The following is a 13,670-nucleotide window of genomic DNA, read 5'->3' as shown; positions in this document are numbered from 1 at the left end:
AGTCCTTTTACGCATCAGAGACAATGTGATATGTACCCGGTATAAAAATAGTAAATGACTTACTTCTTCAAGAGGTATACTAGCAAAGGACATAAATCATCCCTGTCACTCAGCAGCTCAATACCCAAATGGAGAGCCGGTATCCTTAAATTCAAAGAATGGCATCGAACGTTATTGACTCGACGTGCATCAGACCCGCATACGCATGACTGAAGGTAAATGTAGCTCACTGGCCAACCGGTCACCACCTCAAACCAGAACAACTACCCTGTCATATCCAGGGTCTGCAGGCTCCCAAACGTCATACAGACCCTTACATATAACTGTGTGGGAAGGAAGGAAAACAGAATTAATTTAAAATCATTTATACATCTGATCCCAACTATTGTTCATTCCACTTTTCCTGCAGCTAAATCCCTCCTAATACACCCGTAAAAAGGCACACCTTCTACCTGTCTGCTGTTTACCCTTAGTCAAACTAAGGATGCTTAACTGAAGTTTGCAGACCCTCACAGACAGTCTCATCCTCAGTATGATTTACTGTGGTTATCCTCTAGATACCTTTCCATATCAGGCTAATGCCCTAAGGGTGCCCCTCGTATTGTAGTACTATTCAATAATGTGCAATTGATAAGGTCAAGAGCAGTATAATTGATACTTATATGTCATTAGCACATTGATTTTCTGGTACATGTCTCATGGGCAAGGGGGCCTCCACTCCAGCCTGAGTGTTCCTCCTCCACATATTCTTGTAAATGGGTATCCAGAATAAGAAGTAAAAGCAGTGCTTAGTTTCTAAATAAAAGAGTGTAAATGCTATAAGCTACTACTCAGAAGTCCACGTCTTTGTCTTGCTCCGTCTTTCCTATGTGTGTGTCTTTACATCTTATATTCCCGGGGAACATCTGATGTGGAAAAATAAGTGCTGGTGGCCCCCACCAGCAACTACCGGCTCAACTCAAGCACTGAGTAAAACAGATTCTTGAATCATGTCTTTCATGGTAAGAGTGGCAGAGTAGGGAATAAAGCCCTAGAGGTGTGAGAACAATGCTTCGCAACCATGCTTACTTTATCGCTTTATCTCAGTTCACAACTAAGTTGCGTCCATTCACCTTTACAGTTTTTAGGTCAAGCATAGGCAGCGCTTGCGCGGTCTCTTCAAGACATGTTGTATATACTTTGTGGTCCTAAAGCCTGCCCATTGCTTTTCATTTGTTTCTTTGAGTGTCCTGAAAAAAGCGTTGCTTCCAAGTGGCCAATCTCTCCTATTTGTCCCTCCTTTCGTGGGTTGACCCCTCCCACAGCGCGCTCGCGTGATAACAGTGAAGTTGTATTGCGAAACACTGAAATGCCCCCATACAGAGTGCACGCTATATGCAATTGCAGATTACATCCATAAGCATACTATATTCCTGTCTTTCTTAAAGCCACAACGTTATTTTGGACCGAGCTATAGTTACAGTATTGAGTTGAACAAAAAAAGTATATATTAGTGCAACACTCCTCCCTAGCAATGGATCCCAGGCAACTTCTCTATTTGCTTATCGGCATGAAACATCAGCACAAAACTCACAGGGGAGAGAATATGGCATTACCGCCAGAGCTGCCTACTATAGAGCTGGTGAACAAGGTTCGTGTCTCAGCGTTGGCTCACCATCCTGAGATTCTGGGCAAATCACTTCATATTCCCGTGCTTAAAATAAAAACATGTTTAATGTAACTAGTGCTCAGGTAAAACACTACTTCTGGTCAGGTCTGCAATTAATGCGAACAAAATTATGCAGAAGAGGTCAGTGCATGTCTCGCACCTCGAAGGCACTAAATGCTACACATACTAGGGAGGGTTCAGGGCAGGCCACTGTGTATACAACAAACAAAAGCACATTAATTGTGTCTAGTTCTGCATGTTTGAAAATTAACAGATGAAATTGGGCACTAATATTAATTGTGTACCAATTTTCACTTCTAATACATGCTCACGAGGGCATGTGGAAAGAGGGTCTCAGGTAGCTTTCCCCATCCACCGAAGTGTTCAAGTGCATGCAGCATATATATAGATATATGTATATTCACATGGAGCAACAATGATTAAAGAAAATAAAAATTCTGGCACACTGCACTGAATTTAACATTGCTGCCGCCATATTGCTCCTCGTAAAAGCAATTTAAGGCTGAGGGCACTTCCGGTGCCTCAACTGACGAGTGATTACCAAAAATAGGGTGGGGAGTGCATGCAACGAAACAACCTTTCTTTATTTGCCATTTGCATGAATAAACCAATAATACAGTCACAGAACTTACCTTACCTGATAAGTAGTGTATTGGGAGGTTTACCATTGTCAATGATCAGACAGTGAACTGTTGTGAATGTTTATTATACTTGTTCGGATCATGCAGTTGATGGTGCTATTAAATTGTCGATTGATTGCTGTGTCCAGGGCATGTTCATTTGCCATGACATGTTGTTCTAGCAGAACTTCGAGAGTGCTTCTCTCATCGGATTAACATTTTCATTGCCAAGGTTTAGTTTTTGTGTGATATCGCTTGACTGTATGGATTTAAAATGGCCTCTCTCTCCTGGTGTGACCATGTTTAACTTCCGGTGCAACACCATTTACTTTGAAATGTATATATGCTTGCAGTGCGGGCACAATGTGGTAAAGGTAAACACCACACTACAAAAGTATATGCATGAAATATGCCCGCCCTTTCCATATTGTAACTGCTCCACCAATCCCTCAGTACAGCATCAAGCCACCAAATTGGTGGGCACACATTCCATGACACCTTTGGCTTGGCACCAGAAGCCTTTAGCAAGCATAAAACATCTGACCCTTCCAAACCATGAGGTTTTTGCTGCTCTTCTGTGCGCAGGGGAGATTAAGTGTTGTGACCAGAATCACAATATGCTCAGCTGACACCAAGATTCTAACCTACTTCCCCAGTTCCAAAGTCAGCAGCTCTGCCCATAATCACATCTCCCTGCTTCATCCTCTGAGCCTAAACCCTTGGGAAGGTTTTACAGCTAGCAACATATGTTGTTTTATGTCTCCTTTTGAAGCCAAAATAAATACCTGGTAAAGTTATTGATTCACTTTTTATTACAGTCATGCTGCGGGCACAAACAACAGAACTTAGAATAATGTCAGGATCACGGATAACAATACAAAACACCACACTGCTACCTTAACGCTAAATAATTGTAAAAGAAGAAAACAAAGTTACACAACTAAAGAAATTTGCAAAGCCAATAGCTCCCGCGGGGACGAGACCTAGTGGTGTTGCCAATGCTTGTTTATCTTTGGTTGCTAGGTGCGAGGTTCTCCTTGGCCTTTTTGCTTTCAGCTCCCTGTAGCAAAGTTCACTGGAGGCTGCATCGCTGGTTTACTGATTTTGTGCTCTATAGCAATAATATGTAGTTGTATCCTGGAGACTGGGAGATAGTTACAGCACACATTAGTGGTAAGCTAAGATGTTAACTGTATAATTGCCTTTTATTTTGACATTCTTTACAATCGTATATAATCTAATTTGAGGTTATGATGCGCCCTTCATAAGCTGGCGTTCTACAGAAAAGTCCTGTGCTATCTGATCTCAAAAGCGAGAAATTGGAGGGTTGCCTTTCTTTCGACCCAATGCCTGTGTTTCTCTCACTCTCTTTCTCCCAGCTCCTTTTTCTTCCTATGAGGGCTTTCATATAGACCTGCGTCGCCACAGGCTATGGTTCCAATCGGAGAGGAGACAGTGCAGGTGGACCTCCTGTTCTGAGTAAACACACTGAAGCTTCCAGGGCTTCCCATGAATGTGTCATCCATCTATCCCACCGTATCCTGCTTATTAGAAAATACTAGATGTAGAAAGCAAAGTGTTGTGTTTAGAAAGTTTTACACTAAAAAAGAGAGAGGTAGATGGTTAAAAGCAAAATTATTGACATTGGAAGCTGTCCAAAGACAAAGTGTTACACCTGATTCGCCAATGCATGCTTTCACAATCCACAGTGGAGACTGTCCCCGGTTGGGTGCTTGTCAAATTTGAATAGGAAACATCAGGAGGATTTTACTACACAGTCACAGGCGTAGGGTGCTTTTATTACCATGATAATACCAGAGTTGAAAAAAAGCTAGTTTGCTCTTTGATATGCTAATAATTTTAAGACTACAGTGGCATTCGCAGTGGTCTGGTATATCTCGAAGAAATGGGTCAGTGGCTTTTTTTTGCTGCAGCGCCTCGGGCTCGAAGTCCTAAACCCATTAGACTCAATCATGGTAGAGAGACAGCCTTCTTAAAACGTGGGGTGAAATATTTGACACACAGACAGGGGAAAGACAACAATGGTGATGTTGCCGGACTGTTTGCAGTGATTGACGCAGAGGACCATGGGAATTTCCAGTTCTGACAGCACTCACTTGGGAGTGTAACAACAAAGGCTTTAGAACGTCTGCTCCTTTTTAGTATGTATTCTGCAATGCGTTATTATGGAGTGCCATCTGCATGCTCGGAGTGTGTGGTACCTTGAGGTTCCCTACTGTGTTCCCTGTGTTCAGGTTCACCAGCATATGCATAATATACAGACCCGAGGCCAGAAATTGAGTCTTTTTATATGTTCAACCTTGGAGGTGCAGAGAAGGGAAATTCAGTATGAGAAGCAATAAAGAAAATGCAGCAGATCACATAGCACTCGGCTGTCCAGTATTGCAGCACAGGAGAACTGTGATAGACTGAGTAACAGGTATTTTTTATTCTTAAAGATACACTTTCTGTTTTGTGCAGGATTTCTTCATTCTGAGGTGTGGTATGAAAGCTTGCAATTATAGATAAATTGCATTAATCCACAGTAATAAGATTTAAGTAGTGAGATTTCGATATCCAGGACACAAATATTTAGGAAAATCATAATAAAAATAAAAAAAGTCACTGTCCTAAAAATAAATTATAATACTTAAGGTCTAGTTATCAAATTTGGTGTGAATGTACCAGTGACGTCATAAATTAACCCAGTGTCTAATCCTTTCAATGTTAAATGAGAACGCTAAAAAGAATTTGTCTTTTTTTCCACAGGGAAAACATTCCTTTACAGTGGTGGGAGGACAGCTGTGGTTTTATCAATTGTCATTTCGTCAACTGCAGTGCTGTATAAGCAGAGATTACCATAAACATATTTAGCTCCAAAGGGTGAAAAATGCATCAGTATAATTGGTTACTGAGTTAGGCAGAAAATGACCTGTTAAGCCAGTAGTCCTACTCACAAGTTACTAGATTCACCTAATCTAAACGTGGTTAATGGATGCATTTGGGGTTAAGACCCAGCATGTCCTTCTCTGGAAGCCCCTTTTATGCACTTGGTAGGGTTGTAAAGTCTAGTTGTGGTAGACACTTTACCATCCCAAATTTGTGTTGCTTTGTGCTAGGAGTCAGGGTGTTTTCCTAATGGGAAGGAGAAATTTGTATGAAATAACCTCAACCTCACACTTTAGAACGAGAGTCAACTTGTCTCTACCACAAGTGAATGGTAGCCATCATTCCTGCAGATTAATACCAACAATTAAAAGCATTCAATAAATGCCATCACTCCATCTCTCACTCTTGTGCGGATATTTTGTCTATTCTGGATTAAGATATTCATTGTCATCTGTTTGTGTTCCTGCTTTGGCTATAGTCTAATGCTGGGTTCCCATGTTGTGCTTTTATTATAACTACACAATATTTGTTAGGTTGTGGACTTTCTGAGAGCCCCTGAAGACCTTCTGGGCTTTGATCTTTGTGTGGACAAGGGGACGCTTGACGCCATTAGCCTGGATCCTGACTGTGCCACTGAGAAGCGACGAGAGTACCTGGCCTCTCTCTGCCGTGTCCTAAAAGACAATGGACATTTTGTAATCACATCCTGTAACTGGACCCGTGAGGAGCTGATCTGCCAGTTTGCAGAAGGTGAGAAAGTATGTATATTATGAGTTTGTATGTGACAGGACACATAGAATGTAGTGGGTGTCCTCTAATTGGAATTCCTTAAAAGTGTCACAAAAAATATGCAACTTTCCCAAACCAATTAAAGAAGCTCGGTTTGAAAGAAAATCTTGTGGGAGATAGTTTGTTCCCAAATCAAAAAGAAGGTCTGTTATCATGAAGGCTCTTCCTCCATCCAAGACTGAAAACCTTTAATATTACAAAGGCAAAAGTTAAGCTGTGTTATATTTATTTTAACCTATAGGTCTCGTATTCTCAAGTGTCCGAGAGATTTATGGTTGAAAGACAGAGAATGCCCAGATGTGTCATGTAATGCATTGTCAAAAACATCTGCTGTGCCTCTCCTGGATCCACAACTCAGTTATACAAGACGTTCAAAGAGCATTCTGCCAGCTCCCACTCGTGCCACACTATACCCAGGGAAAATAACTATACAGAATTGTATATCGAAAGCTCGGTAGAGCTAAGCTGGGATCTTGGAAAAGGAATCATAAATATTTCTTTTAAGGTGGCATCCCTGTGGTTTTCCACTAAAATGGTAATGGAACAGCATTGTGTAAGCTCATGCCCATACCCTACCTCAAGTGAAGGCTTTAACTCTGCATAGAGATGCACATTTCTTGACCCAGAGTCAGACATGCCTACTCCGTAGCTATAAAAAAAAACCTCTGTTCTCAGCGTCTGTGATGCCTACTGTTTAGACAGATGTGTGTTCTGCCTGTTTTCTGGGTGTCTGCTGCCTGCTTCCGATTAACGGTGGACGGTGAACTCCGCTCCGCCACCAGAGTTCACGGAGTTTCGCAACTCTGCACTCCGCTTGGAGGGCAGAGTTCAGCGATGACTCTGCCCTCCAAGGGGAGCGGAGTTACTGCCCAAAAACTAAAGCATGCAGTTTGTTCTGAGCTCTCTAAAGCCATCGTTTCCACACTCCTCATTTGTCTTCATGGTGGGGGGGCTTGGGGGGCACAGGCCACTGATGGGATATCATACATTACTTTTAGCACTTTGATGCACTTATGTATGAGTCGCGTGCATTAATGACGCGGTCACTCCTAGACACACAACCCCATCTCTAGCCTGCTGTGTTGCCTCGGGATCTGTGTGTCTGCGACTGAGGAGACAACATCGTTTGGGTGCCCTGGATGCAACCCCACTCTTCAGTCCTTCAGACGTTTTCAAAGCATAATCCTACCTACATATAGGTCTCTTCAAATGCTAATGTGATGGTCTCTACTCTTACGCAACAGTGTCTTCCCCAGCTAATGCAATGGTTTCTTCCTAACACAATGATCTCTTCTCCAATACACCAGCCTCCTCTCAGCTAATGAGATGGCCTATACCTTAACACTCAAAATCCAAGGGACTCACCCTTATATAAAGTAAAGGGACGGGGGTATGTATGACACTGTTTGCAGCAGGCCAGTTGTGCGGTCTGCTGCCGAGAGCCACGCAAATTATACCTACGTCATGAGCATGAAAAGCTCTCCATCCGTACGTCTGCAGCAGCTCCGTTCCAAGAACTCTGCGCGGCGCCTCCGAACTTAAGAGTTATGAAGACTGTCCAGGGTGTATGCAGGGCTTGGTCCGTCCTCAGCGCCTCCGAGTGGGTGGCTCTCCCTCTTGGGCTTCTGCTCCACCGAGGCCTGCAGCTTCCTGACTGTAAGTAGTGGGAAGCCGACATCGCTATTACTTTCTGTGTCATATTAATAATATACAACGCCGTCACTGAAATTGCCCAAATGTAATTATGCTAACGGGCAGAGTGTGCTTGCGGCAGTGCAGCTGGGACTGTCTGCCCTGCTCTCCATGTCATCAGAGCCCATCCGTCCCTTTCTCCTGTAAGATGTGCACTGCAAATTCAGATATGGCCAATCAATGACTGGACGCGGGACAGACAGGTCAGATCACTTTGCCCACACGCGGAGCTCACTCCGCCCAATCACAGCGTTTTAGGCAACTGCACGGAATTCCACAGAGTGTGACTCTGCACACTACGCCCAGGCTAACTTCTGATGTCCCCGCTATATGCACCTTGGTGTCTCTGCGGTCTGTTAACTTGGCATGTGCGCCTTTTTTCTAGTCTCTGTACTCGTGCATTTTGGATGAGGACTAATGTGCTCCCTTGGGTACATGTTTTCTGCTACCTGTGTGTATGCAGTCTTTGCTTCAATGGTGTGTACATTGTGTAGTCTCTGGATGCTGCATTCTGTAGTCTCTGGGTGTGTGCAGTCTATGCTATATGAATATTTGATACCTGCTGTCTTCTTGTTTGCTGCCTCATGTGTCTCTCTTTGCCTTATTTTTTGACAGGGTTCACATTCCTGGAGGAACTACCTACCCCAAAATTCAGCTTTGGAGGCCAGACTGGAAGTAGTGTCACTGCGTTGGTTTTTCAAAAGAAGCATTGACTCTCTCTCGGATGATAGGAGCAAACAAGCGGTCAACGTCTGAGGCTTTCCATCCTTTACCTCCACCTTTTTGGGCTCTTACTCAATATTTCCAACCACTTTACTCCTGCTTCCAGAATGTATCCTTTGACAACTTAAAATACTCCTTTCTCGCCTCCCTGGCCAATGTCTCCTTTTTTGGGTTTCGCAGCATTTTCTGAGTTACCCTTCCAGTGTTTCCCCGTCTCTATCATCCTGTGCTTTCCATCCTTAAGCCTCCGTCACTTCTCCATGGGTGCCCTTCCCTGCCTTTAAGGACTTTCCCCTCCTCCGGCTTCTGGGGGTCCCTGTCCTCTAGCTTTCAGGGCTTATTTTCCCACCTTCTCATAGGATCAGGTCCCTCCATCCATCTTCCAAACTGAAACCTCCAACTTTCAGGTCTCTCCCTACACCTGAGCCCAGTTCATCTGATGTTTTATACGAAACCAGTGAAGCTCTTGCACCACTGTGCGAAGGGGTCTCTCTTAGCCCTGCTGGTGCCAGCTGCAATTGGAGACTTTGTATATAGTTTATATTTCAAAGGGTGAGCCACTGGAAGCCTTTATCTTTGTCCAGTTTCAGGACTTACCACACAAGAAATGAAGAAGGACTGCTTCTACTACCTAGTCGCACTACATTTACTATTCACCATGTTCTCTTCTAGAAAAGGAGTAAATACTCATGATGCTCTCCCTTTGGCCTGATTTAGAGTTTGGCAGAGGGCTGCTCCATTGCAGACTGGACGATTGTTCTCTCCAGTGTATTACAAGTGCCATAGGATATAATGCACTTATTTTGAGGTGGATGGGATTTTCGCCACGTTTGTCACAGAACAACCCGTCCAGCAAACTTTGAATCAGCCCCTTTGTTTCCTTTCTGTTGGTGTGCACTATAACCATAGCTCATCACTTCTTCCTGTTTTTTCTTTGATTAGCACCCGTTTAGTAGTGTAACTATTGCTGGCTCTTCATGGTTTACTACCTCCAGCCCTAAGCATGCTTTCCTTAACATCCTGATACCCTTAAACCATCATTCTTCACTTTCATTGCTAATTCTTCTTTTTTCTTTACTCAAGGTGGGTCGAACCGACATACACCATGCTATCACAATCATCGCAATGCTCTCCTGCCTGATGGGTCCCAGGGACCCCTCTCCTACAATAATTCTAACATTTCTCTGTGAGGCTAGGTATCTGCAATACAGCCATCTTGCTGCCTGATGTCACTTGGCTTCCCATCTCTTGGCTGTCTCTATTGTTCGTCATGGTCTGTTTTGCCTCATCATCTCTTTTGTACCCATACCCACCTTTCACCTGCTAGTCACCATTGAGGTTTTACGCTTTCCTTTCCGCCTCCACATTGGAAGCCATGACCAATCCAGCCACCTCTCGCATATATCTGCTGTTGAACAGCTCCAAGTTCATCCACCCTCTGCTTTTCGCTGCTCCTTGATTGCAAGTGAACCTCAGTTCTGCCACTTGAATTCCTTAGTGTCCCGATCCTTTTTATGCAAGGATATGCTCCTCCACAGCACTCCTTTCATGTACCCCTTCACTACTTTCCTCTTCACTCTCAGGTCATTCCCATTCAAGTCCGGACTCATTCATCTCTTTTTCCCATGCATTGTAACTGAAGTGGCGAGTGCTCAGTAATCAGCCTCTCCTTCCTTTCATACTGTGGACCTCTCATAACTTACCACCTAAGCCATCATGCTGCAATACGTCACCTTTCACTTCACCTCCAAAGTTAGTGCAGCCTAAGTGTCCAGAACTATGTTGACTCTGGTACCCTTCCTTTGGCCTCTCTTAGCCTTTTCTTAACCTCTTCTCCAGAATTTTCTTGACCATTTTCCACTTGCTTTGCTTGGGCCTCCGCTTGCATATTATGTGGTTCTTTTCCCCCCTTTTTCACACAGGCAGCAAAAGCAAGAACTAGCTGAGAAATGCCTATTGAGTACTTTATTGGTTTCTAATGATGCCCCTCTGCTTTGTTGCCAATAAACCAATAAATCCTAACTCCAGCCCTTAGAACCCATATGGGCTTCTCCATGCCACATTTTCTGTTGATGGCAATCCTTTTGAATGCCTCTTCTTCCAGCCTTACCCAGAACATACAAAAACATACCAGTCTGTTATAGGCTCTTGAGTCTCTCTTCCATAACCACTGTGTTCCTATAATCCTCCTTTTGTCTCCCCTTTTTCATGGCTTCCTACTCCTACTCCTCAGATTCTATTCTCCACATTGGCCACTGCAAAAACTGTCTACAGCACTACTGGCTCTAGGAGCCTGTTACTGTGATTGTTGTGCTGCACGTTCACCCCTCTTAACCCATTCAGTGAGGCTCCTGTGTGCTGCATACTGTCACATCCCTGAAGAATGCACTAAAAGTTCAGTATACCTATTCCATGAGAAAGACAGTGCATCAGCTCTTCCTATCCTGCTTCTTCTTCATGTGAGGCAAACGCCTCACCGGTGTCCCTGCACTGCTACTTCCCACTTCATGGAAAGGCATGACTCCAGAGCTACCTCTAAATACTTGTCACCCAAGATAACACCCTACATCTACTTCTACATCCACATTAGGGCAGCACTTCACAGCTTACTATGAACTCATTTTACATCACTTCATTTGAGGTAACTACCAATAGTGCTGTCTTCATATGCACAGCTCCGGTTCAATATTAGGTAGTACCCTACAGCTAGTCACCCCCCCCCCACTCACCAAGTAACACCAGCCAGCTATCTTTACCCTCCTATACAGGTGACACCTCATATCTATCTCTTCAGCCATCTTCCCCTTTGAAGTACTACCCCACCAATGTCTCTACTCTTCCCATGGACATCACACCTCACAGCTAAGCCTACTATCTACCTTTATAGATAAGCCCTCCTTTGTTTTCCCCGCATAGCTCCTATTACAATGGGGGCAATATTCCAAACGTCTACAAGGGAGGGAGCTGCCTGTATATTTCACTGTTCAGCACACCTTCTCTCAGAGGCAATAACGCACACCTCTCACTGCTTCTGCTCTGACGTCTTAGAGCGTAATATTCCAGAGGTCTGCCTCTAAAGCTTAATCTCCAACTAAGACCCCTAAATCCCCATGCACAGTCCACCGTGTGGTAGGCAACAACAGATATCTGTGAGAAACACCACAGTACATCTATCTCTGTGACCTCTTGCCAAAGACGACCACCACAGCACCACTCCAAAGGCAGAAGATACCAATTCCTCTCTGTGCAGGCACAGCTTCTGCACTGTAGAATGTAACAATCCAAAGCTTCCTTGACTTCGTTCTGACAGGCATCACCTCCGTAATCCCTACCACCACTCTATCCTTTAAGTAATATCTGATAGCTCACCTTGCACTGTTTCTATTCCATTGAAGGACACATTGCCAGGTCTCACCACACAGCTTTCTTTCTATGGAAGGCAGCCCCCTACAGCTCCCTTTCCACAGGTACAATTTAATAAAAGGCAACAAATCTCAGCTCTCTCTAAACCGCGCTTCTGTTGACACCCCTACCAATGGGGGTGTATGCCTCTTAGCCATCCTATTACAAGTCCTCTTTCTGAAAAGTTTTGCCTCAAACTCTCCTGGCCTCAGAAAAGGATTTGGTCATATAAGAATTATTTCAGTGCTATGTAAATTGATATGTTATTTTGCTTTCATTAAAAACATTATTTTCTACAGGCCGCGTACTTATTTTTTAAAATAATATATATAAAAAACGTGCTTGGAGAGTTTGGAATGAGTGAGACTCCTCATAATTATTTGGGGTCAGTAATGCAGGAACTGATGACCCTGTTTTAAAGTGTTTGAAGTAAGTAAATGAGTGAAGCTTTATAGGACGAGTGAGGAATGAAAGAGAATCTAATAAGTGCATAGAGCCAGAAAGGAAATAAGTGTTCAAATGAAGTGTATGGAGCCAGATTCCAGTTAGGTGCATGTGGATAGGGTGTAAGGGTGAGCTTGAGCTGAAGTTCATAGATGCTTTGCTATTGATTGCCGAGGGCAATGGGTGAACTGTCATTCAAATCTGTGTGGCCACCGAGGACTCAGATGTTCCACTTACACACACTGAGCCAGTGTGGAATGAGTAGTGACGACTGAGACAGTGACTTGGTAGAAAATGAGTGAAACTCTATTGAACATTTTGGGACCAGTGACAAGCATGGAATCTAGATCCCCTGTTTGTTTTTTGAATAACCAAGGGCCAGATGTATTGGAAAACAGCCTTTAAATTGGGTTTTTGCCACGTTGTGCCTTAGAAAACATGTTTTTAGCACTTGTATGCCTTTACAATGCATGCCTTTAGCATGCTTCTAAGGTAAGTTGAGGGGAGTCCCCACAAATAGATTTATATATATATATATAAACAATGCATGTTAATGGCATGCATTGTAAAAGCATATGCGTTCTAAAGAAATGCGAGGTGAAAAATACATTGTAAAGGCATGCAAAGTATTTCCCCGTGTTTTTCCGTCATACAACTGATGTATAACACTATTTTGCAGTTGCAAATGGGCCAATTTTCAGAATTGCCACAATTATGACGGCAAAAAAGCATTTTAGTATGTATCACAGCCAAACTGTGATTCGGTAACACGTTACTGAATCGTGATTTTGGTTTGCAACCAAATACCGATTTGGTATTTGGAAGGGGCATGCCTTCCAAATACCGAATTGGAATAGTATGTATAATTTTTTTGCAACCAAATTCCGGTCCCAAATCATTTATAATTTACTGACTACAGAAGTGTATTGGTAAGGCATTTTGCCTTTGTAAATGTAAAAAAAAATGTTTAAGAGAACGCATTGGTCCACAAGAAAAAAAATGTTTTTCCTTTAAATAAAAGCAATCACAGACATGGTGCTCTGCTGACGTCAGCAGGACACCATCCCTGTGATGGCGTCAATTCTTAGTGGGTCGCAAATTGCAACCTAACTCATTAATATTCATAAGGTAGGTCGATTTGCGACCCACGAGGAATCGCTATTTAAAAAAAAAAAGTTTCGAACATTAGTAATTGCAATTTCTAAAATATGATTTGGTAATAATCACAATTTTGAAATCGCAGTTACTAATGTGGATACATATGGCCCTGTTAGAAATGAGGGTCTCTAGTTGACAGAGGTAGGTACCTTTGACCAAATAGGGAGCCTTGCTTCTAGTCAGGGTAAGGGGGATACACACTTTAGGTAACCCCTGCTCACCCCCTTGGTAGCTTGGCACGAGCAGACAGGCTTATCCAAAAGGCAATGTGTAAAGTATTTGTA

The 13,670-nt window shown here is 43.3% G+C and overlaps 1 protein-coding gene across 1 annotated transcript in view; it reads left to right on the top strand.

Annotated features, from left to right (window-relative positions):
* Positions 1 to 12,080, top strand: part of EEF1AKMT2 (EEF1A lysine methyltransferase 2) — a 171,621-nt gene extending 159,541 nt beyond the window's left edge. Inside the window, exons 5-6 of the mRNA XM_085601573.1 lie at positions 5,712 to 5,928; positions 8,275 to 12,080. Of these exons, the coding sequence (XP_085457699.1) occupies positions 5,712 to 5,928; positions 8,275 to 8,372 (315 nt within the window). The 3' untranslated portion in view covers positions 8,373 to 12,080. The remainder of the gene's footprint in view (positions 1 to 5,711; positions 5,929 to 8,274) is intronic.
* The last annotated feature ends 1,590 nt before the right edge of the window (positions 12,081 to 13,670 follow it).

The sequence above is a fragment of the Triturus cristatus genome, chromosome 1_2 (genome assembly GCF_964204655.1).
Source record: "Triturus cristatus chromosome 1_2, aTriCri1.1, whole genome shotgun sequence".
NCBI classification, from domain to species: domain Eukaryota; kingdom Metazoa; phylum Chordata; class Amphibia; order Caudata; family Salamandridae; genus Triturus; species Triturus cristatus.
Note: the sequence above shows the minus strand (reverse complement) of the source record. Positions and strands in the feature narration are given on the sequence as shown.